Raw genomic sequence first — 23,500 nt, 5'->3', positions numbered from 1 at the left:
GTAGATCTTAGCTGGCTGACGGTACAGACTTGTGGGGGTGGAGTATGTGATATGTTTAAAGTAGCAGGCTAACGAAGGATCGAATCTACCTCTCTGGCTCCCACCCAAGGCCTATTTTTGAAAAGTGCTTGCTGTGCAGAATCTGTTGGGATAGTCAATAGTTGAAACACCACAAATATACTTCTGCTGGGAAAAGTTGCCACTTATTGGAAAATAAAATTTTACATCATTGTTCTCTGTCTGATGTTCCTTGCCAAAATGAATTACTTAATGGGAGTTCGAGGACTTTCGAGGTCTGTGGGGGAAGAACTGTAGAACTCATCATAGGTGACAGAAGCTATAATTCACAATGTAGTAAGTTTCAGTTTGGCCTGTGAGAGGAAGCACATTAGTTTTAAAGATTTAGAAATTAAGACAGCACACACACACATGACATGCTTGTGAAAAGAATAATGTTGGGCTGTGAACTGAGTATGTTCTCACCATAGAAAGCTCAAAAGCCTAAGAAGAACAATTATTAACACACAGTGTCTTGTCACTTGAACTATGCTTTAGGTTTCCTTACCTCCCACATTATAAATGAGGAGACTGAGACTTTGAGAAGACAGCTTGCCTCAGGCTAACTGGTAAAATCTAAACACTCACCCTTGACAGTTGAATACCAAAATTATATCACCCAGACATAATAATTCTGACATTTGGTCTGTTTTCTTCTGATGTATTTCTAATGGAAATTTCTAATGGAAATTGGGATGCATGCTATGTAATATTTTGTAACTTGCTACTTTCCCTCAGTATTATATAAAAAATGTTTTCTAATGTCATTAAGGATTTTGTTTTTGGTACCAGGGATGGAACACGGGGTGCTTAACCACTGAGCCACATCCCCAGCTCTTTTTTATATTTTTATTTTAAGACAGTGTCTTGCTGAGTTGCTTAGGGCCTTGCCAAGTTGCTGAAACCGGCTTTGAACTCATGATCCTCCTGCCTCAGCCTCCTGAGCCTCTGGGACGCTGGGCATGCACCATCATGCCCGGCCTCATTAAGGATTCTTTAAGGACTATTAAAATTCCATCAAGTTAACTTAGGGGGGAAAGATATTTTAATATTTTCTTTGTTTTAATGATTTTTACCAATGGGTCGAAATTAAAATACTAAATGGTTTAAAATACTAAAGAGTTCCTCCTTCTTAAAGATATAGCCTAAGTTTTTAAATTTAGTATGCCATTGAGTTATGAGCTAGGAAGGCTATTCACTTGCTTAGTGGATTTCACAAGGATGTTTAGTCAGTTGTAAACCAGGGAGGGTTACTAGGCCCCCTCCACACACACATAGTAAGTTCACACTCTTCCTAATCCTCTGTATAACCAGCCACCTGTATCCTGTCCCATGAGATAGGGAGACACCAACTCTGCCAGGAAGGGATCTGGGGATATCAGGAGGGATAAGCAGAAGCGTGAAGGTTGTAAGGATGGATGGGGGGAGGTGAAATTGAGAGAATGTGAGGCTTAAAAGCACGGAGCGTGTGTTTGTGAATGGTTGTTTCCTTGAACGGTACAGTTGGTCCCAGCACCAGGGTGAAGCTTTGAGGTACTGTCCTTGGCCTTTCCATGTATTCAAACTGGCCTGACACTTAGCTTTGACATCTGAGGCTAAATTTAATGATTTAATGCTGAACGTTTTATTGCTATGATGAAAGTCAGAGAGAAGGATACAGATTCTTCTATTTTTTGGACACAGGGGCCTGTCCATTTTAATCAGAGTTTGCTACTCAAATGGAGGCAGTTCCCAACTGTCCTGAACGTTGGGAAAACGGGGATTATTGCATGGACTGTCATACACTAGGTGGTGGGTGGCGGAGCATAAATCATCTGGAAGAGTGAAATTTTTATTACATTGGTGAATTTTCAGGGATGCCTGTGCTTATTTCCACATTGGGGATGCCTTTGCCTTTCAGTTTAGCCTTTGTTCCCCTGGGATGGAAAGAGAATGTGTTGCTAGGGAAAGGGTGTAGGCTTTTGTGTCAGGTAGCTCTGCATTTGAATCTGGATGCACCACCCCATTTACCTGCTCTGCCTGTGGGTGTAAGACTCAAGAGTTTCTTGAAACCAGCATTGCAAGGCCTTGCCCCAGTGAGGATCAAATGAGATAATACAACGGGAAGGTTTCTGGCTCACAGGCACCTCCCATGGAAAGGCACATCACTTTTCTTCCGTTCCACACCTCTTCCCCCAGAGCAGTGGCCAGAGCGTTCCCCGTTTTTCCTGAATTTTAGCATCAGTGTTACATTTACAGCAGCACCTGATGCTTTGTAGTACGTAGATGGGCACCTTGGACAAGTAACTGTCTCCGAGCTGGTTAGCTCATTGAGAACATGGAAATAATCACCTATCATGTAGTGTTGAAAGGACTCAATTAAATGAGATAATGTATGAGCAGTCCAAATGCCTACACAGAGTGGGCACTCAGACTGTTGAGGACCAGCACCAAGTAGATGAATCTCAGGACAGCCTTCCTCCTGAGTACCACAGCCGCCTCCGACTTCTTGCTGATGTCCTGTATTCTACACCCTCATTTGCTCAGAGTTCCATCCTTTACCCTCTACCTTGTTCTTTTCCTTGGTAGTTTCATTCACTTTCTAGGCTGCAGCTACCACTTTCGGATGGACGACTTCTAAATCTCTCCTGAGCTCCTGACCAGTACATCCAGTTATTTACCTCTCAGTACTTGGATGCCTCAAGGGACTGAAACTGGAAATGTACAAAAATATAGTCACTGATCTTTCCCCTGAACCTCCTCCAGTCTGTTCTTCCACAAGGTCATCTCTTTGCCGTCACACGTTGGTCTCTGAGTTCCGTTTCCTCCATTCCTTTCCTGAGTGCAGGCACCAAATCATGCCCTCAGTGCTGTGTCTGTCCAGCAGAATGGCGTCCTTCCTAAGACCTGAGTGAGGTGGGGCCCTGTCCTGGGCCCATGTTGTGGGGCCACCATCCTCACTTTCCACCCAAAGCCTTCCCTGTTCTCAGATCACTCTGAGGTGCGTGAGACCTCAGACTTCCCTGCTCACATTATGTACAGCCTCTGATCCTGCTCTTTCAGGAGGCAGGTGGTGCCACAGGTTGTGAACCCCTGAGCCTGAGGTCTGGGCATGGACAACTGTTTGCAGGGGTTGTGGACTGACATTGGCCTGCAGGCTGGGTGCCTGTGTCTGTGCCCAAAAGACCCCTTGTAGAACAAGTGTGGGTAGAGACAGAAGTGGGCCAGGGGCCTTCAGGAGTGCTATAATGTTAGGAATTTAGCAGCATAGTTACTTATCTAAACATGCCACACTTTTTTTTAATTTAATTTTTTTGTTCTAATTAGTTGTACATGAAAGTGGAATGCATATACATCATGCAACACTTCTTGAGTTAGGTAATATTTGTTCCATATTTTTAGATGCAGAAAGGACTGAATGGGTGAAATACTTAGGGCAAGGGTTGTAAATGGCAGAGCCTGAATTTGAACCAGATTTCTTCCAAACCTTTTTTCTGTCGTATTCTACTTTCTGTTCCTTCTCTACATTGTAGTCAGTTACATCTTATAAAAAATGTAGGAGATCACATTATTCCCTTGATTAAAAATCTTCCATCAGCTCCTAATTGTTAACTGGCCCACAGCCAGTCTCTCTGGGGTGGCACACGAGACCCTTCACACCCTGGCTCACATCTACCTTGTCAAACTCGGCTTTTGCCAATCTTCCCACCGTGACTTCTCCTTCTGGTCACAGTAGGACTTTGGCTGTTCCACAAACCCATTCTGTACCTTCCACTTGCAACACAGCCAGGATGTCCTTTTCTCTTCTCATGGCTGAGTGAATCTCACTCTGTCCCTCTACCTCAAGGCCAAATGAATCCACCTTATCTGTGAAGATACTTGCATTTTTCCAGGATCTGCCCCACCTTCATTCTCCTTTTCTAGTTGATTCCATCTACCAACCATCCCAGTGCTTATGACCTTGAGTTTGCACATTATATTACACTTGCTGTCACCTCTCACAGGGTCCATGTGGACAGGAGCTAGGTGTCATAATCATCATTAGAGTCTAACATTACACTGCCTGGACACATAACAGGCAAAATAAACATTGAAGAATGATCTATTTATTTCTAAAAATCTGCATATGGATTTTTAGTCATTTAGGGATGGCATTTTGGTTTGGACAGTTGCATTGATCTGGTAACAGACTGGACTGGTTTACAAGCATTTGGCTATAACTAGAAATTTCTCCTATTTTGTTATTTTTTCTTTGTCCTCATGCTGGAGATGGAAGCCAGGGTCTAGGACATGCTAAGCATGAATTCTATCAACGAGTCACACCCCAAACCTTGGCAATTTCAATTTCACAGAAAAATGTTCCTTTACTTTTAGCCTACCATTTTGCTGTCATAACTTTTAATGCATGAGATATTCTAATAAATGTGTACATGTATTAATTGTTAGCATTAGTAGGAAAGTTAGTCATACATTGGACATGAGATCACATTTTAAAAAATCAGAACAATTCATATTATTCCTTGTTTTTCAGCTAACCTGTCTTTGGTTTTATAGGCTTTTCTGAAAGGTGCGTATGCCATAGAGTTGCCATTTTTCAAGAAGTAGGTCCCCATTTGTAGAAGGTGACCAGAATGTAAAAAAATGGTTGTTTTTGTCCAGTTGATTTTCTCTTCTTTTGTAAGATTGCAGTATTAGAGTGAGAAGTCTTGCTATTTGTTTCTGCTTGCACCGCACAGGAGAGGGATACTGCCCTCCTGCTGGAGATTCTGGGCAGAGCCTGATGCTCACTTGCCAGCTGGATTGTTTTCAGAATGAACAAATCATTAAGAAACAAAATGCATGTGGTTCCATGATCCCCGGCCGGGTAAGGCCATTTCCATAGGCGTATGCCTTGCTACTCTGATTTTCACACCCAAGCCCGCAGGCCTGATTGTAGGAAAACATTTCACAGAAATGGAAGCAAGGTTAAATTGAGCATACTGATTTTAAATTATATATGTGACTAAGATAACTCTACTTTAGGATCATAAGCAAGCCTAGTTTTAGTGAAGAAGACTTAAGGTAAGAGAGAAGAAAGAATTCAGTAAGCATTTGAAAGATGGTAAGGAAATTTCTCTAAAGGGAAGAGAAAGTGAAGATATTCCAGGAATGTGGCCCTGTTTTCAAAAAAGTGGGAAGAGGGGTGACAACAGAAAACATGATGTGTGCCAGAAGAAAGTTCAGGAGGGGTTAGGGTAGACCGAGGCCAGAATGGGGAACTCGGCACTCAGGGTCCCAAGCCAAGAGCCTTGAATGAGAGGTGGGGTGAGTGTGTCTGCCCAGGCAGGATAGGGCTAACTCCTCCTTTCTTTTCTTTTCCTTGCTAAACCCTTTTTTTTTGTTTTATTTTGTTTTTTGTTTTGTTTTGTTTTGCACTAAACCTTTCCTTTTTTATTAGAGCATTATAGTTTTATTATACATAGGTTCATTTTAACAAAATTATACATGCATGGTGTTTGATTTCATTTCAACTCCTGTTCCCCCCTCACTTCCCTTTCCTCCTCCCTCCTTCTATTCTTCTACTCTACTGATTTTCCTTTCATTCCTTCATTTATTTTTGATTTCTAATAAAAACAATCAGCCCTCTATCTATGGAAACTGCATCTGTGGATCCAACCAACCTTGAACTCAAAATATTTGTTTTAGTTGTCCATGGACCCTTATTTTATTTATTTATGTGGAGTGCCGAGACTCAAACCCAGGGTCTCATACATGCTAGGCAAGTGCTCCACCACTGAACCGCAACCCCAACCCAAACTCAAAATATTTTTAAAAATTGCATCTGTACATGGACAGACTTTTTCCTCCTGCTGTTATTCCCTAAATGATGCAATTTTTATTGCACATTATTCCATTCTACAGATATACCATAATTTATCTAACCTTAATTATATTATGAATAAAATTGCAGTAAAAATCTTTGTATAATCCTTTGAAACCTCTCTGATTATTTCCTTAGAAAAATTTCCTAGATAAAAAAACTCACATGAAAGCATATTAATGTTTTAAGTTCTTGATATACTTTGATAAATCGCTTTTTATGAAAATCTTACTAAAAATTTTCCATGGAGCACGGAAAGTGATCCTGTGAGGAACTGTTGAGTGTGTTGATGGAGGTGAGGAACAGGTCACTGTGCTTCACAGTGGGAAATGGGAAAGTTGATGAGGAAATGACTGGCTTGGGGGCTAAGGTGAGGAAATGGAAGGATGGATGGAAAGAAAGGAGTTTTTGATCAAAGATCTTTCCCCTGCTGGCTATGTGTAAAGAGCTTATCACAGTCTTTGGAACACCATTGAGACTGACAAATGGTGAGCATCATGGTGGCATACTAGGGGAATATAGCCTTGGGGCTCAGTACGCGCTCTGCCTCTTGTGTGGAAGTGAATCTTCTTCCTTCTCTTGATTCCCTTGTCTATAAATGCTGATAATATTTGTTCCTCTTGGTTGGATTGTTGGGATAGTTATCAAATGGGAGTATGTGCCTAAGCCCTTAACCTAGCACCCCCACACTGAAGGCTTTAATAAATGGCACTCCTGTGACTTCAGTGCCCACCTTCCCTTGCACCAGGAATCTTTGGTGGAAAGGGACAGAATTCTTGTCTCAGAGAAAAAGGCCAATATGTGACCAACACAAAGCGGGTGTCCAGTGGAATAAGAGGGTCCCTTGTTTTGACCTTTTTAATTCATTTGCTCCTCCTTACAAGCTCAGTCAGCCTTTAAATGGTCTTACTATTAATGCTTCTCAGGAAATTTACTATTTTTGTTTTTGTTTTTAGAAGGTGACTTTATATTTGTCTCTATCTTGGACACGAATGGCACCTGGTTTTCCTTTGTTCTATATTCAGTGCTAAATTCAGTGCCAGGCACTTAATACATGCTCAATATTTGTAGAAAAATAAATTCTAGGACAACTTCTCTCAGGGTCAATATGGACATCATATCACCTTTTCCCTCTCAAGTTGAAAAAAATTTAATTTTTTCTCCATAATTATATAGAATTTATATCTTGTGATAAAAGTGTCAATATCGATAATCCTAGATTGCAGGTAAAAATATCAAGCCACGCCCATCACTAGTTTTTAAAAAATGAACAGAAATTTTTTCCTTCCCTTACAAATTATCTTGGTGACCTGTTGTGTTTTTAAGTTTTGTAAGAATATTGAATGAAAAAGATAAACCCATTGTCCTTTCAAGATAATGTAACAGTGTTTTGGTATTTATGCTGCTGGGTTTTCTGTTTTCTGTTTTTGGCAGCTATTTTTAAAATAGATATATCGAATAGTAAAGATAAAAATCTAGTATTGAAGATCCTTCCGATGACTGATGAGCATTCTCTGCTTCTCACGGCTGTCCTTTCAGTATGAAAACAAGTCTATTCGCATAGTGAAGCCTCTAATGTGAATGGAACTTTCTTTTCAGACAGATCAACAGGTCTATTTGTTATAAAGAATTTGCGAACTGTTGATGTAAATTTCAGAAAGAAATGGAAGAAAATGAGCTTTTTTAAAACTTTTTTAAAAATTTTATTTATCTTAATTTTAACAGACTGCATTTTGATTCATTGTACACAAATGGGGTACAACTTTTCATTTCTATGGTTGTACACGATGTAGATTCACACCATTCGTGTAATCATACATGTACATAGGATAGTGATATCTGTGGCAGTCTACTATCTTTCCTACCCCTGCACCTCCCCAGCTTATTTCCCTCTACACAATCCAAAGTTCCTTCATTCTTCTCTTACCCCCTTCCCCATTATATATCATCATCCACTTATCAGAGAAAACATTTGGACTTTGTTTTTTGGGGAGATTGACTTACTTCACTTAACATGATATTCTCCAACTCCATCCATTTACCTGCAAGTGCCATGATTTTATTCTTCTTTATGACTGAATGATATTCCATTGTATATATATACCACAGTTTCTTTATCCATTCATCTATTGAAGGGCATCTATGTTGGTTCCACAATCTAGCTATTGTGAATTGAGCTGTTATAAACATTGATGTGACTGCATCTGTAGTATGCTGTTTTTAAGTCCTTTGGCTATAAGCCAAGGAGTGGGATAGCTGGGTCAAATTGTGGTTCCATTCCACGTTTTCTAAGAATCTCCATACTGCTTTCCAGAATGGCTGCACCAATTTGCAATCTACCAGTAAAGTACAAGTGTGCCTTTTCCCCTACATCCACACCAACACTTATCATTGCTTGTGTTCTTGATAATAGCCATTCTTATTGGAGTGAAATGAAATCTTAGGTTGGGTTTGATTTGTATTTCTCTAACTACTAAAGATGATGAACACTTTTTCATATATTAGTTGATTGCCTGTATATCTTTTTCTGTGAAGTGTCTGCCCAGTTCCTTAGCCCATTTATTGATTGCATTCTTTGTATTTTTAGTGTAAGGTTTTTTAAGTTCTTTAAAAATTTTGGAGATTAGTGCTCTATCTGAAGTATGTGTGGAAAAGATTTTCTCCCACTCTGTAGACTCTCTTTTCACATATTGATTGTTTCCTTTGCTGAGAAAAAGCTTTTTAGTTTCAATCTATCCCATTTATTGATTATTGCTTTCATTTCTTACACTCTGGGAGTCTTGTTAAGGAAGTCTGATCCTAAGCCAACAGGATGAGAATTTGGGCCTACTCTTTCTTCTGTCTGATACAAGGTCTCTGGTCTACTTCCTAGGTCCTTGATCCATTTTGGGTTGAGTTCTGTGCAGAGTGAGAGATAGGAGTTTAGTTTCATTTTACTACATATGGATTTCTAGTTTTCCCTTTTGTTGAAAAGGCTATCTTTTCTCCATTGTATGTTTTTGGCACCTTTGTCTTGTATGAGATAATTGTATTTATGTGGGTTTGTCTCTGTGTCTTCTATTCTGTACCATTGGTCTACCTGTCTGTTTTGGTGCCAGTACCATGCCGTTTTTGTTACTGTTGTTCTGTAGTATAGTTTAAGGTCTGGTATTATGATACCTCCTGCATCACTCTCCCTACTCAGGATTGCTTTGGCAATTCTGGGTCTCTTATTCTTCCAAATGAATTTCATGATTGCTTTACTTCTATCAGGAACATCATTGGGATTTTAATTGGTATTGCATTGAATCTGTATACCACCTTTGGTAGTAAGGCCATTTTGACAATATTAATTCTGCCTATCCAAGAATATAGGAGATCTTTCCATCTTTGACAGTTTCCTTTAATTTCTTTCTTTAGAGTTCTGTAGTTTTCATTGTAGAGGTCTTTCACCTCTTTTGTTAGGTTGATTCCTAAGTACTTTTTTTTTTTTTTTTTTTTGAGGCTATTGTATTGGGGTAGTTTTCCTAATTTTCTCTTTTAGAGGATTCATCACTTATGAATAGAAATGCATTAAATTTATGGAAATAGAAAAAAATGAGTTTTTACTTAGCATTTTGTGTCTATAAAGGTGAACTTGCCTTTTTGAGTTAAGCAGGAAAAGGAAATACTGCGATAGTTTTGTGAGAAGTCATGTCTTAGTGGCTTTAAGAAAACATTTTCTTCAGATTATACAAGTATACACTAAAGCTACTATGTAAAGAATATATACATATATATTCTATTTTTATCAAAGAAATATGTATAATACATAAAGAAAAGTTTCCCATGGCCCTATCTAGAAATACCCACTGTCCACTGTTAACTGAACTCTGTCTTAGTAATACTCTAATGATTTCCATTGATATATATCCTTTTTGTACTCTTTGGATTTTTTTAAAAGTGTATTTCAGCCTTTTATAAGAAAATAATAGATAATAAAAGTTTATATCCTGAGCTACAATAGGAACATAACCATATTATATTTTTAGGTTCCTCTTTACTAGATTGAATCATTTAAAATTGCCAATATCCAACCTGTTCCAACTTATAAAAATGACAGTCTCTCATGCTCAACTTCACAACTGCAATAAGTTAAGAAATCTTGAAAGCTTGCAGGAGAAAATGGATTTTATGTTGTTCCCTGCTATATCCCTAAGGCCTAAAATAGTTCCTGGCAGGTGAATCTAATCTTTGTTTTGAAATATGAAAGAAAAGGATTGACTCTGGTAAAAATAATTTTATGAAAATAGAAATAAAATGGGAATATTTTAACCGTACTCCAGAGAAAATTAAAGAACCAATTTAGTTCCAGTTGGCTCAATGGAATCGACCCTTTTAAAGGCTTAATCAATGACAGTCCATTAATGTTGGTACAAACTGTTTACACCATCCATTTTCATAAACATGAGTGATAACATCCTGAGTGTCACAATGCAGGGGTGGTGAAAACCCTTCTGTTCTCAAATTTGGAAAGGTCATGAAGACTAGAAATAGTCTTCATGCCAAAATTTTTCTATTCATCCAAATTGCCTATAAGTTCTCATAATGCCACACTGTTGAATATAACACAGTGGTTCACGAATTCCCCCTCTGAATGAGATAATTTATGTTACCTGTTTGATGCCTGTGTCCACTTCTGACCCAGCAGGTGTTTATAGTAGTAAGCTCTCTGATGGAGCTCTCTGTTGGCATAGCATGTGGTGTAGGCTTGAGAAAACAAGTTTGATAAACATAAGACCTATATCTAGATCATGCTTTGTCACTTATAGATATGTGACCTTGGGCAAGAAATCTAATTTCTCTTAGTTTCACTTTTGTTGACAATTAAACCTTGTCTTAGTCTGTTTTCTGTTTAAATAACAGATTGCCTGAGACTAGGTAATTCATAAAGCAGTGAGGTATGTTTTGTCTCATGGCTTTGGAAACAGGAAGTCCAAGATCATGGTGCCAATATCTTCTGGACTTCTGGTGAAGGTCTCGTGCTGCTTCCAGCATGGCTAGAAAGCATAGGACAAGTGGGCACTTGCAGATGGAAGGGCATGAGGTTGATCTTGCTTTATTACTACCTACTCTTACAGTAACTTACCCAGTCCTGAGAGAGCAGAACTCACTCTTTAGAGATGGCATCAATCCATTCAGGAGTCCTTCATCCCCATGACCCATACACTTCTCACTAGGCCCTCTCTCCCAATACCACTGCTTTGGGGACCAAAACTCAACATGAATTTTGGTGAGAACAATGTTCAAACCATAGCAAATCTCTACCTTGAAATTTATAATCAGATAAAATGGTAGGTATGAATGTGTGGCTGGGTATAATGTACATACAAGCCACTTATATCAACCAGAGCCATGGTGATGATATATTATTATCAGACAGTGATAAATAATAATAAATGATAAATAAATTATATATTATTATCAGACAGTGATAAATGATAAATAAATAAATGATAAATAAATAAATAATAATAAATGATAAATAAATGAGCTAATAGAATCCTAGGGTTGCAGAGTGTAAGCAGACCTTGCAAATGTGTAATACCTTCCAGCTTCTTCCCACCCAGTGCCTCAAAAAAGAACCAAACATTCAATAATATCTTTGGTTTTACTTGCAGTTCTTATTTGTGCTCATGTTAGTAAGTAATCATTGGTAAATCCTAACTCTTCCCTTGTTCTCCTATTTTAATTTTCCTTTGTCCTTGGTTATTTTCCAACTCAATAAAGCTGGTCTGTGAACTGTGACAGTGAAGCTAAGGAAACAGGTTCAGTCTCCTTGACACAATGAGACACAGTGTCACAGGATAATGTCTTTCTCGTGAATATGCAGCCTGCTAATTATTCTTCTATAAGAGATAAAGACATGTCAGAACACGAAACCCGGGGCCACTGCCTTTATTTAATTAGGCAAGAATGAATTTGTACATGCCTCTGCATAAAAAAAATCACTAGATGTAATTGAATGTTGGTTTTCCCTATGCCCTTTTCCCAATGAGGCAGCATCTAGAAAGATCAAAAGATGATTTATTCCTATACAAGATGTGCAAGGGAGACTGAGTGCCTTGTTGCATCTTTATTATAAATCCCATCCTGAGACCCAATTAACAGGCCTGTTATTCTCCTTCATTAAAATCACTTTTAAGAAGTGAAGGCAGGAGGGTTTTTATGATATCACAGGGCAGACAAGGAAATCAGTTATGCCCCCATGAGTTTTATTTATTTCTGCATGTGTTCCTTCCCAATTGAAGTCAGGATCTGAGGCTGGTGACACTACTCTAGGGGATGGGGAGGGATGAGAGACCTTGGCTATTGAGAAGCATCAGTCATCCCCCACCTCCTGTGTGTGTGTGTGTGTGTGTGCACGCGTGCGCGCGTGTGCATACACACATTCATAACAGGAACACAGGAAACTACCTTTCTGCCCAGGGATCCATATAAAACCACTTCAAAGGTCATCTTAGCAGAGCCCAGCCAGGCCGAGGAACACAGTCCTCCACTCCCTAAAGACCCTATAGTTTCTACTATAATATAATATAAAGCTGCTCTCCTGCCCTTTACCCTGCACCATTTCCCTGCCTCCCAACTTACAACCTAGCTTGTCAGTCTGTGAACATCCTAGCTAGCTATTGGTTCATCAGTCAGCTTCCAAGTATCCTTCTCTGTTGTTGGTCCCTTGTTAGCCTAGGAAAGTCCACTACTTAAGAATAGCTCCCCTGCCATTTTCTCTCTCTCCTCCTTGCTTTCATGCTCTCTTTTCCTGGCTTTTCACTCTCTCTTGCTCTCTCTCGCACGCGCTCTCTCTCTCATTTTCTCTCTTACCCTATAGGGAGACGCTCTGCCTGTTTGCTTAATAAACTGTCTTATGTGAGTTCCTGTGTCTGGAGTGGTTTCTGGGTTCTTACATCTACCATGTTGGACAAGGTCCTTTTCCCTAAGGGTGGGGACTCTTAACTTGGGATCCATGTGGAAATGGTGTTTGGAGGCCGCTTAGTTCCCTGGAAGTGATGTGTGTCCTCCTCTAGAAAGAAGGTCTTTTGCCAGATATGCTTGTAACCAAAAGAGGTTCAGAAAGATTTGGTTTGGGGTGTCAAATGAATTTAGGTCTGAATTGTCTCTAATGCATTTTATCTTTGTGGCCTTGGGCAGCCTACAGAACTTCTCTGACTCACACTATCTCAAATGTGAAACAAAGGCAGAAATGAATGCTTTGAGATTGTAGCAACAGATACTAAATGCAAAAATAATGCATGCTAGTCTTCTCTTTTCTCTTTCATTCCATGACTACAAATGAAAGCAGATAGCTGTTCTATGAAGTATGTTCTTTGCTAGATCTTTCTCAGCACCCAAAAAGGTGCCTCGTACTTAGTAAGCACTCGGAAGTTAGTTGAATGGATGACTAGATGAGTGCAGTACCTTTGTTTAGTACCGAAATGAAACCCATTGATAGTGATCATTCTTCAAAGCACTTGTTTTCTAAGATAAATCTTGAAGCTCAAATTGGTTTTGCTAAACCCTTCCAAGACCATTAACCCCCTTGTCCTGTGCAAAAGCTTTCAGAATACATGAAATGATTTGATCTGCTCATCCTATGCTGAAAATCATGATCTGTGTTGGGCATGTTGCCTGTATCAGGGCTGGACAGCCTGTAGACCAGGTCTGGCCTTTTGCCCGTTTTCTAATTCTGTTGGAACACAGCCATGCTGTTGCTTTATTTATTGTCCATGACTGCTTTTGTGCCTCAGCAGAGCTGAGTAGTTAGGTCAGAGACCATATGAATTACCCAATCTAAAATATTCATTATTTGACTTTTTACAGAAAAAAATTGCCAGCCCTGGTATGTGTTCTATGCACTCCTCACTCGAAGGAGTGAGGATTGGTCTTAAGATTCCTTTTTTTAGGGTAAGAGGGGCTAAGATGCACTGGTATTTTAAGTGTCTTGACAAGATTGCACACCCTCTAAATGTTTAGGGTTTGACTCCAGATCCAGATGATTCCACAGCCCATGGTCTTTCCGCTGAACATGGAGATCCTTCAACTCAGCCAAAACCTATTTGAACCAACTTCATCTACCGGTCCAGCCTGGTGACTATGCCTGATGTGGGGACCAGCTCTGTGACATCCCCTGGAGTCTTGGTGCAACCTGACAGTCCTGCCTGGCATTGTCAGCAACCTGACCTTAGGTCAGCAATATCAATCACATGATGGCAAAGCAGAATGAGGATCTCAAGGCTGCTAGTGCAGGGAGCAGGATAATAAGGATGTTCGGTTTATGTGCAAAACCCAGCACTGCTATCCAAGGATCAGGAGGTTGCATATTTCCAACAGGGTCCTTGTTTCTGCTGAATGTGGCATCCACTCTTGTTGGGTGCCCTTGGCAATTAATATGTAAAACTTGTATATTTTTGGCTCACAGCTACCTAATAGATTCCCCCTGCTCCAGCCTATTAAGTGGTGAGAGTTTGGGGCCTCTGGGCCTCCTCATTGGTACGTTCCCTCACAGGCAGATCTGACTCCAAATTCAAGATGAAAATTCACAGTGGATTAATCCTGGTAGAAATTTGATTGTTTCAAGGGTTTACAGATGAACCTCTGGGCTGTTTCTGCTAGTATTCCACCTGCCCATCATACCTACTTCTCACTGAACATCCACCCTTCCAGAGAACTTCTTCAAGCTTGTTAACTGGTTATGATGGAACAAGAAAACCAATTTGGAAAAATGGGCTCTTCCTGTTCTAAACGGACAGCAGCATCTTGCCTTGTAACTATGACAAGATGATAAAACTAGCAGTGACAAAGCCATGGACTCCCAACTTGGAAGTAACAGAGTTTTGTGATTTATCCATCTGTCAGAGGATGGGTCCAGTGAAAAGTAGCTGTGGTGTTGACCGATTGTCATATAAAAATGGACATTGTAACACGGGGTTGGTGAGGGGAAAAGGGAGGACTCAGAAGAGGGATGTTCTTCCTGATGAGCTGTCAGGTCCGTCTTTGTGGCTGGCCTCAGGGAGAGTCTGTCTCTCGCTTCATCTGTTGGGAGCTGCTGATGGAAGATTCCACAGAAAAGCAGCAGAGCAGCGGGGTGGACAGGGAGGAATCGGAGCTATAATTAACTTTCTGTCTCATTGTGTTCCCCAGCAGTGACCCTTATGTCTCCAAAGATGAAATCCCAGAGTCTAACCCTGTGGCTTTCACACTCCCAAAAGTCAATGAATCTTTTAAGTTTCTGCTGAAAATATAAACAGAAAAAAAGAAAATGGGTGTGCTCTGGTTGATCGTGGGCGGAAGGATGTGGTAAAATGAAGTAACATTTCATTTGTTATGCCAGCGTTAACTCCATGGGGAAATAATGAGTTGATTAAAATTCTTAGTCTATTGTTTAATTATTTAGAGTGAATGCTTCTAAAAGATATTTTTGTCTTTGCAGCACTTTTGGTTTATTCCTAACATTTTAATCCCCTTATTTATTTATTAAGCTTTAAAGTATCCAAGTAGCTCTACATATTTTAGTGGTGTTTGCTTTTTTTTGGCTTATTGAATGCTATTGATAGCCAATTATATTTCTGTTATGGAAATGTGTTTATTATGAACCTGTCACAAAATTCATATCGACCTCTTTGTGGAGACTGCAGAGAAAATTTTTAAATTATTATACTGTTGTGTACTTTGAGTTAGGGAGGAATTGACAAATTAGCAGACTGGTAATTGATGTTGATGAGGCAGAGTGTTGGTGACAATGAGGTAGGAAGGGGTTAGTAGCAAGGCTCAGAAATCTATATATGTGATGCTCCCAGGGTTGATCATCTCTGGTGTAGCGGGTGAGCAATGCAATCATCTGGGGAAGGGCAAACATGTTCATGGATGGTGTATTGATTCCATATGCTAACTAGTGCAAGTAAATATATTCACTCTTCCTGTAACTTTACTAAGAAGACTAGCTCCAGATACACTATTCTTTCTGCACAGTTTATTTTTTGCTGCATTTTTAAGCACATGTGCAATTTCATTATTGGTTATGGTTTGTGTTGGGGGGCAGTGTTTGGGGGTGGGGGTACATAAGGCTCATATCACTTGACTGCCAGCTTCACTGAGCTCACATGTTGTCCTTATCTCTGTGTTTGCCAGGGAGAAGTGCCTGCTGCCTCTCCAGCTGGCTTTGGAATCCAAGAATGTGAAACTGGCCCAACATGCTTTGGCAGGGATGCAGGTATGGTTTTGACAGAATGTAGTGGAGTGACAGAAATTGACAGGCCACTTGGGCGATGATAGAGCAAGTAGTTAACATTTTAAACATGATGGCTTAAAAATCCAGGCAAAAATATGGAATAGCCATGGAGGATAACTGGATTTTCTTCACCAGATTTTCTCAGTGCACAGCATTATTCAGTTGAGTCTTTGCAGTCAAACACTGATTCATGGGGATCCAGCTAACTCACACAGATGTGAAATAGTTTTTGTGTAGTCCAACTTTTAGGAGACTAAGAGATTCCAAGGAAGAGGGACCCCAAGTTCATACCACTCAAATCTCATGTACATTCAATATCTGTGGTTCTGTGTAATGAGAATTGATGGTAAGCTGGAAAGATTTTGTTTTGTTCTTTATTCTACTGTTAGTGGTGAATGAATTGATACATCTTGTTTCTAGAATAAGACTGAGAAGAAAAAAGAAATTTGGTTTGATAAGAAAAGTCAGATGGCTTGAACACATTTCTTCCGAGCATTTGTGTTTTACACCAAACATATGTGAAAAGGTGAACATTGTGACATCCAGGCCTGCAGGGACCTCATGGGCAGGAATTGGTGGCACTTGTCAATGTCTTTTCATGTCAGTAAGGACAATTTTATAGTGAGTTTTCCAAGTTCACAGGTCCCTCCTAATACCTCGTAAGAGTTAATTCATATGAATATGTGAGAAGACAGCTCTTTTTACTCCCAGTGGGTTGGAATTAGATGAGTATACTTTAACATGCAGGAGCATTTGAGATTTTTGAATTGTCAATAATGTTATTAAAAACCTTTTGCTTTCCGGCAAGGTGACTGGAACTCTTAAAAATAATAAGAGTTTGTTTTACCAGTGGATTTTGTTCCCTTTTCTCTTGTATTGTTTTGATTGGGATTCCCGGTTTTTGTTTTTGTTTTTTTTAACCCTGGAACATTCTTAGCTACAGTACCAAGCTCTTGCGGGCTTACTTTTGTTAATTTCAATGACTTGATGACTTATTGGGTTGAGAATCTCTCTGTTACTATCTATACCCTGCTACCTACCACCTGGTAATAATAGGCACATTTCAGAGCTTCCCAGTCTTTATCATTTATGTAAAAACAACTTTGTATATAAACTTTAACTCTGAGCTGCTCTGGGTATACGACATCATCCTTTTGAAAGAATTGGGCACAACATCCGGGAGTCTTGAGCAGGAAGCCAGAGTGCTTGCTCTCCCATTATGCAGTAGCATGAAGATGCAAGGGAGATTCTTCAGGCCAGATGAATCTGAATTCCAGAAGTTCCTTACAAGCAGGGACTCTAAGCTACATGAGAAAAGAACAAATCAGACAGGGACAAATTAGACGGGGATAAATATAAAGTTCTATATTGGGGTTTCAAGAACTCCACCATACCAGTTCAGAATCGGGGAGAACAGCTTAATTGTAACCTTGTGAGAATTAGGGACTTCAGGGTGAGTCAGTATGGAATGTGCCATGACTACTAGCTAAACTCTTCTGACCTGAGAATGTGACTCATGTTATGAGTCACATTTAATATCAGGTCGCCTGGAAGTACTGCAGTCACTCCTGGGGCCACATTCTGAGCAGGAAAGTGCAATGAGACCTTCACATGTGGAGAACCCTTGAAGGAGGCTGAGGAGACTTAGTACAGAGAAGAAAAGTTTTGGGGAAACTTGATGGCTGGACACAGTTCGCATGGCTCTGGGGAAAGCTGAGGGAGTAGAACAGGTAGGCTGGTGGGCTCGGCACAACCTAAGGAAGCGTTTGTCCAGAAATAGCAGAGGGCTATCCTATGAGCAGGACTCCCGGGAGTCCTCATTGCAAAAATGCTTTCTCGTTTGGGTTTTATGAGATCATTTTCTAATGAGATATATATTAAGATGTGTGCATTCTTCAAGTGACTCCTGGGCAAATGACAGCTTGCATTAGGAAATTAAAATTTAAATACCAGACAGATGAACTTTCCCTTTCATAACAAAGATACATTGAGAAAGGGGGTAGGTGTGAAAGACCACTGTTTGACACTAAGTTCCCATGGCCAGATCCATCCCTCATCCCCACCAGCTGAATAATCTAGATGACTGGCATGTTAAAATCTTGCTACTAACATTTTGAGCGAATGTATCAGGAAAAAGTCTTTGCCAAAAACCATTTATCCAAGGGTGGATGCATTTCTCTTTTTAATGGCACATAGCATTTCTTTCCTTCCTAATGGCTACAGTTACACACCTCCTGAGTAAGAAAACTGATCGATACATAATGAGATACAACAGAATAGGCTCTCTCCTGCTGCCTTATCTATGATCACTGCCTTGTGCCTCTTTACAGAAGCTTCTGTCAGAAGAGAGGTTTGTATCCATGGAAACAGACTCTGATGAGAAGCAGCTGCTCAATCAGATCCTGAATGCTGTGAAAGTGACGCCTTCGCTTAATGAAGACTTGCAGGTGGAAGTGATGAAGGTTGGTTTGACGTGGCCACCAGTGTGCGTCACTGGAACAGGAACACATTCTGACCCCAGCACTTGTTGCTACCTTGGAACTGTCTCCACTTTGTGGTCATCTTTCATTTAGGATAGATGGTTATTATCCTTGCGTGTGGTCTTCCCAAATTACCTTGACTGTTGAATGGTAAAAAGGTGCAATTTCAACAAATCTATAAGATATTTGGCCTGATCCTGCATTTCAAGTGTGGTTAGGAAGTGTGTTACCTTTTAAGAGAATATATGTGAGCAGTTTGCTCCAGCTTGAGGTCAGTCTAATTCTGGGTATTCTGCCTGCCTGTGTATGTCACAACAAAGCAAAGACAATCAAGACACATGCCATGTACTGAGATTGTAGAAATGGCTGTTTAGGGGGCCAAAGACCATCCTTCTGTGGAATATCAAAATCACATCATTTTTTCTTTCTCAGCGATGTGAACCTTATTCCCTCATTCTAAGACCACTTCCAGTTTAAGGATGGCATGAGTCCCTCTCCCCTTCCCTCCTTTCCCTTGAAAATCACCAGGATTGGGAATCCCTTATGCTGATGGAACTAGGTCATATTCTGTGAGTGAATGCTTAGTTAGGCAGAAAAGATGGAATGTGCCCCCAGAACAGCACGTTGGTCACAAGTAACATAGCTGGAATGAAAAGGTGGTTTTTAGTAATGTGATCTGTCCTCTTCGTCCCTAGAGGAACAGTGTAGAGGAATATTTGAGAACAGTTGATATCATAGAATGTATTATTTCTTCTGGAAATGTACTGTTGGATGTTGTCTCAGATAAAAGACTTTGCTTCTTTGGGTTTCAGTTTCTTCATTCAGAAAAGAAAACGTTGACTTCTGTCACATCGTTTCCTGAATGCCCAGGCTTACCCCTAATGCAGTTGAAGGGTGGTTTGGGGCAGGGATCAAGGGCTCAGATTCTGAAGGTGTTTGGTCTGGTTTGAATCCTCTTTCCTCCATGCCTAGCAGGTTGTGCTTGGCAAATTTCTTAACCACTTTGCATCTTGATTTCTTCACCCATAAAATGGGGAAATAGGAGCACCTACCTGATAGAACTAAAGTGAGGTGACATTTATAAAGACCTCAGCACAGTGTCTGGCACAAAGCAAGTGCTTTGGAAGTGTTCCCACTGCTACCACTGTGGCCTGCTGCTTCTGAGTCAGAGCGTCTGTGGGTGAAACTAGGAATATGCAGTTGTCTCTGGTGTCCCAAGTGAGTCTTAGACACATTGAGAACCCTGAGCCGGCTGATTTTTAAGATGTCACCTATCTTTCACTCCCCCTTTGATTCTGAAAAGTACAGTTCTACCTCATCCTTTGCTCTTGGCCTGTGTGCCATGCACTCACAGAAAACCTGGAAAAACCACCTCCAGCTGTGTTTCCCTCATCCACTTCCTTCCTGCCACTTGAGGAGAGGCAGGGCCAGCTGCCTGGCCAGTCCTGTCTTCCTCTGTGAGGCCCCACGTACTGGAGGGTGAGCTTTGATGTCATATGTAGAGCATGCCTCACAGATTCTGTTAACTCTGGAAATTCTCCTAGGAATAGATTTTTGTTTTGTTTGTTTTTTGTAGAATACAGGAATTTATATTGAAAATGAGAAAGTACAGGTTGTTTTAGGAGCTACAAGAGGTGGGATGTTTGATGGACTCTGTCAACAGTAACACCTGTTCTGAGAACTTGAGCTTGCTCTCTAACTCCTGCCTGCGGTGCCTCCTGCTCGCCTTGCGGAGGACAGGAGATGACACATGTTAACTCTACTGGAAATCATGGGAAGCCATCTAATGGTCTTCCCAGTGATTTCCTAATAGGCCCTGGTGCTTACGCTTGATGCCTGGAAGGAAAATCAGACATTGTCAGAAAAAGAAAAGCAATAATCTCCATAGTCGTTCTTTAAAATTAGATTCCCAAACCCATTTTAAAGGCCCTTAAAAGGATGGGGGTCTTTGCAATGTGCTATTATTTTAACTATTTAAATATTGAAATTGGGGGGAAATAATTCACAACAAACCCAGACTTAAGCTATTTTTTGTAGTGTATTTTTAATGGTGAACCAACATTTAATCAATGGTGAGGCAAGTATATTTTTGGTGATATTAGTATGAAATAAAAATTTTAGAAGAAGTCATTTATCTGTGATAGATTACAGGAGAAGGCTTCCTTATCATTTGCTATTTCCGAGATTTAACATGCTCATTTATGTATAAATATTGATCTAAATTATAGACTCTCTGACTTAGAATAATAAATTTTATCTCCTTACTCTGTGCACAAGGAATTCTATATTTGTACTGGTTTCCAGAGACCCACACCTGTTTGTCTTGTAGTTCTGCAATCCTGGTAATGACCCCAGTAAAAACTCTTAAGTAAGTCCTTGTTTGGTTAATACCACTTCTACATTAAAATGATTCTACTATCTATTTTATATTATATTAAAAAAGAGGAGATAAAATTGGGAAAAAATGAATTCCCATCACATAAGAAAGGTATGTTCCTTTAGTCTTGGTTTTCACATAACTTATTCTGGTGACAAGTTATTAAAACTGGATATTTCCTGTATAAATCCTCCAGTTTCTTGTTGCACAGAAAATCTTTTAAAATAAGATATGGTTGGCATTTCAAATATTGGTCTGGGAGAAACAGTTTAGGAGGGATAAAGCCACATTATGCAGTTTTCTATTTATGTCTATCCCAACCCCAGCTATGGTACATTTTTATAACAAATTCTAAGCGTTCTTTTTTAAAAAGCTGTATCATGTATCTTATTTCCATATTGCTATCTGCTAGTGTTTGTAAATATGAGAAATCCAAACAGGTCACACTCATATGATTGCATTGCAATTGTATTCAATTCCTGCAGAGAAATAGCTTCCTCTTATAGTTTTCTCCCAAGACTAAACAGAAACTAGCTAATAATGAAACCCAAGATTCTAGCAGTAGTGCTCTCATTTAGAAAGTAGGTCCTAGACTTTTTAAGCAAAGGGTTAAAAACAAATCGATGATGCTTCCTTCTGACAAATTCATCAGGAATGAGGTTTTGAGCACATGGTCTGGAAACTATTTGAAACGTTTTACCATTTAACAGGAGGTGGGAGGAAAGGCAATTTTGATTTATCCAAATGGCCATGGAATCCAAATAAAAATTTTATAGCTTGAGCAAATAATGTGTCCGATCTGTAGAGAAACAGAAGGTTTTCTGAAGATAGATTTACCTATGAAATGGATTCATAGATGGCAGGAGCAATGCCATCTATGAATATTTAGTCAAATACTTGTCTGATTTGGTGACATTTTCCCCTGGTGTGTGCCATTTCCACAAGGCCATGAGGACTTTATGGGAGTCATGGACATAATGGCATCTCTGACTGGAGTAATTAGGACTTCCTGTCCTACTCTCTAATGGGTAACCTTTAGTGAGGTTATTAACTTATACAGCTGACTGAGTCTTCAAAACAGAGAGGAATTATGGCTGACCTTCTTCCTCTCTAAGGCGTTGAGAGGGCAGAGCATCCTATCTTGGAGGCAAGCTGGCTTTGGTGATAAGGAAGGATATGATACTGGAGCTTGGGGAAGCATTTGATGAGGTTCTATTATGAGATGTCTTACTTTATGTACATCTTTAGATAATAGAGGTGAATGTTAGTGGAGTGCTTTATAATTTTGAAAGGAGAATTGACAGGGGCTGATTATTTAACATTTATTATGCTTCAGACACTCTGGCAAATACTTTATATTCATACCAAGGTCCACATAGCTAGATGAAATGACAAGACCAGTATTTGAACCATGATTCAGCCCGAGGGAAAATCTGTGTTCTTAAACAGTGGGTTCCCTTTGCCTATTAAGGCTGTCTCAAAAGACCTGTTAGGAGGTAGACATTACTATTCCCGTTTGTACATAGATGGTCAAACAAAAAATGCGAGTGGTAGGCTAATGAGGGGCAAACCAAGGTGCTCAGAGTGCTGTGTGTTTTCTGTGTCCTCCCAGGATAATTATATCCCCTAATTCTGTGAGCTAGATTCAAGCATGAACAAAGAATCAAATAGTCTATGTCCTACAAAATTAGCTATTGGCTCTGGGTGCATGCAGGAGACTTGGGGAACAGGAAGATGATCTCACCTGCTGTCAAGGTCTTTTTTGTTGTTATATTTAGGTGTACATGGCAGTAGTGTATTTTGACATACTATGCATTCATGGAATATAACTATGTTTTTGTGGAGTTAACTACATGATGTGGAGTTAATACTGATCTTATATTCATATATGAATATAGGAAATTTTTGTCTAATTCATTCCCCTACCTTTCCTATTTCCTGTTGAGGTCTTTTTATATGACAAGAGCCTAGCAAACATCTCAGAAAATACAAACAAGAGAGAATTGTGTATAAGGAATTTACTATCTGGGTGGCTGGCAGTCCTTAGCCTCAGGGTGTCCACTTGGAACTCTGGTATTACAAGCTGGAGAGCAGTGTGCTCCTAAACTCCATGCCAGCACTACACTCTGCCCTTGATCTGGGAGTAAGGAACAGGTCACATGGAAGGACCATTTGTATTTTCTGTTTTGTTCTTTGTAGCAGCAGGAATTGAACCCAGGGCCTTGTGTATGCTAGGCAAGCACTCTTATCACTGAACTATAACCCCCAGCCCAGAAGGACCATTTTAAGTCTCTTTCAGTAATGTTTAATGAAAGTATTATATTGGGAATGTATCCAAATGGTTAGTTTTAGTGTTCTTAACTCTGGCCTGAAGGAAAGAATGATCATTAGTGAAGTTTGAGGGTGAAATGACTAATTTGTCTTGCCTTCTCCTATAAGAGAAATGAAATCCCTTCTTAACCTAAAGCCACTGAGATACTCTAGAAGATTTGCAGCAGTCTCTA

General features: G+C 39.9%; 1 protein-coding gene across 2 annotated transcripts in view; it reads left to right on the top strand.

Moving 5' to 3' along the window:
• The window catches only part of LOC306666581 (brefeldin A-inhibited guanine nucleotide-exchange protein 3-like), a 73,891-nt gene that overhangs the window by 30,457 nt on the left and 19,934 nt on the right, over window positions 1-23,500 (top strand). For both annotated transcript variants that reach the window (XM_079148748.1, XM_079148749.1), the window contains exons 3-4: window positions 16,040-16,121; window positions 18,470-18,601. In XM_079148748.1, coding sequence (XP_079004874.1) covers window positions 16,040-16,121; window positions 18,470-18,601 — 214 coding nt within the window. The remainder of the gene's footprint in view (window positions 1-16,039; window positions 16,122-18,469; window positions 18,602-23,500) is intronic.

Source organism: Sciurus vulgaris, assembly GCF_902686455.1.
Source record: "Sciurus vulgaris genome assembly, chromosome: 7".
NCBI lineage: Eukaryota > Metazoa > Chordata > Mammalia > Rodentia > Sciuridae > Sciurus > Sciurus vulgaris.
The sequence above is the reverse complement of the archived record's forward strand: the minus strand, read 5'-3'. Positions and strand labels throughout refer to the sequence as shown.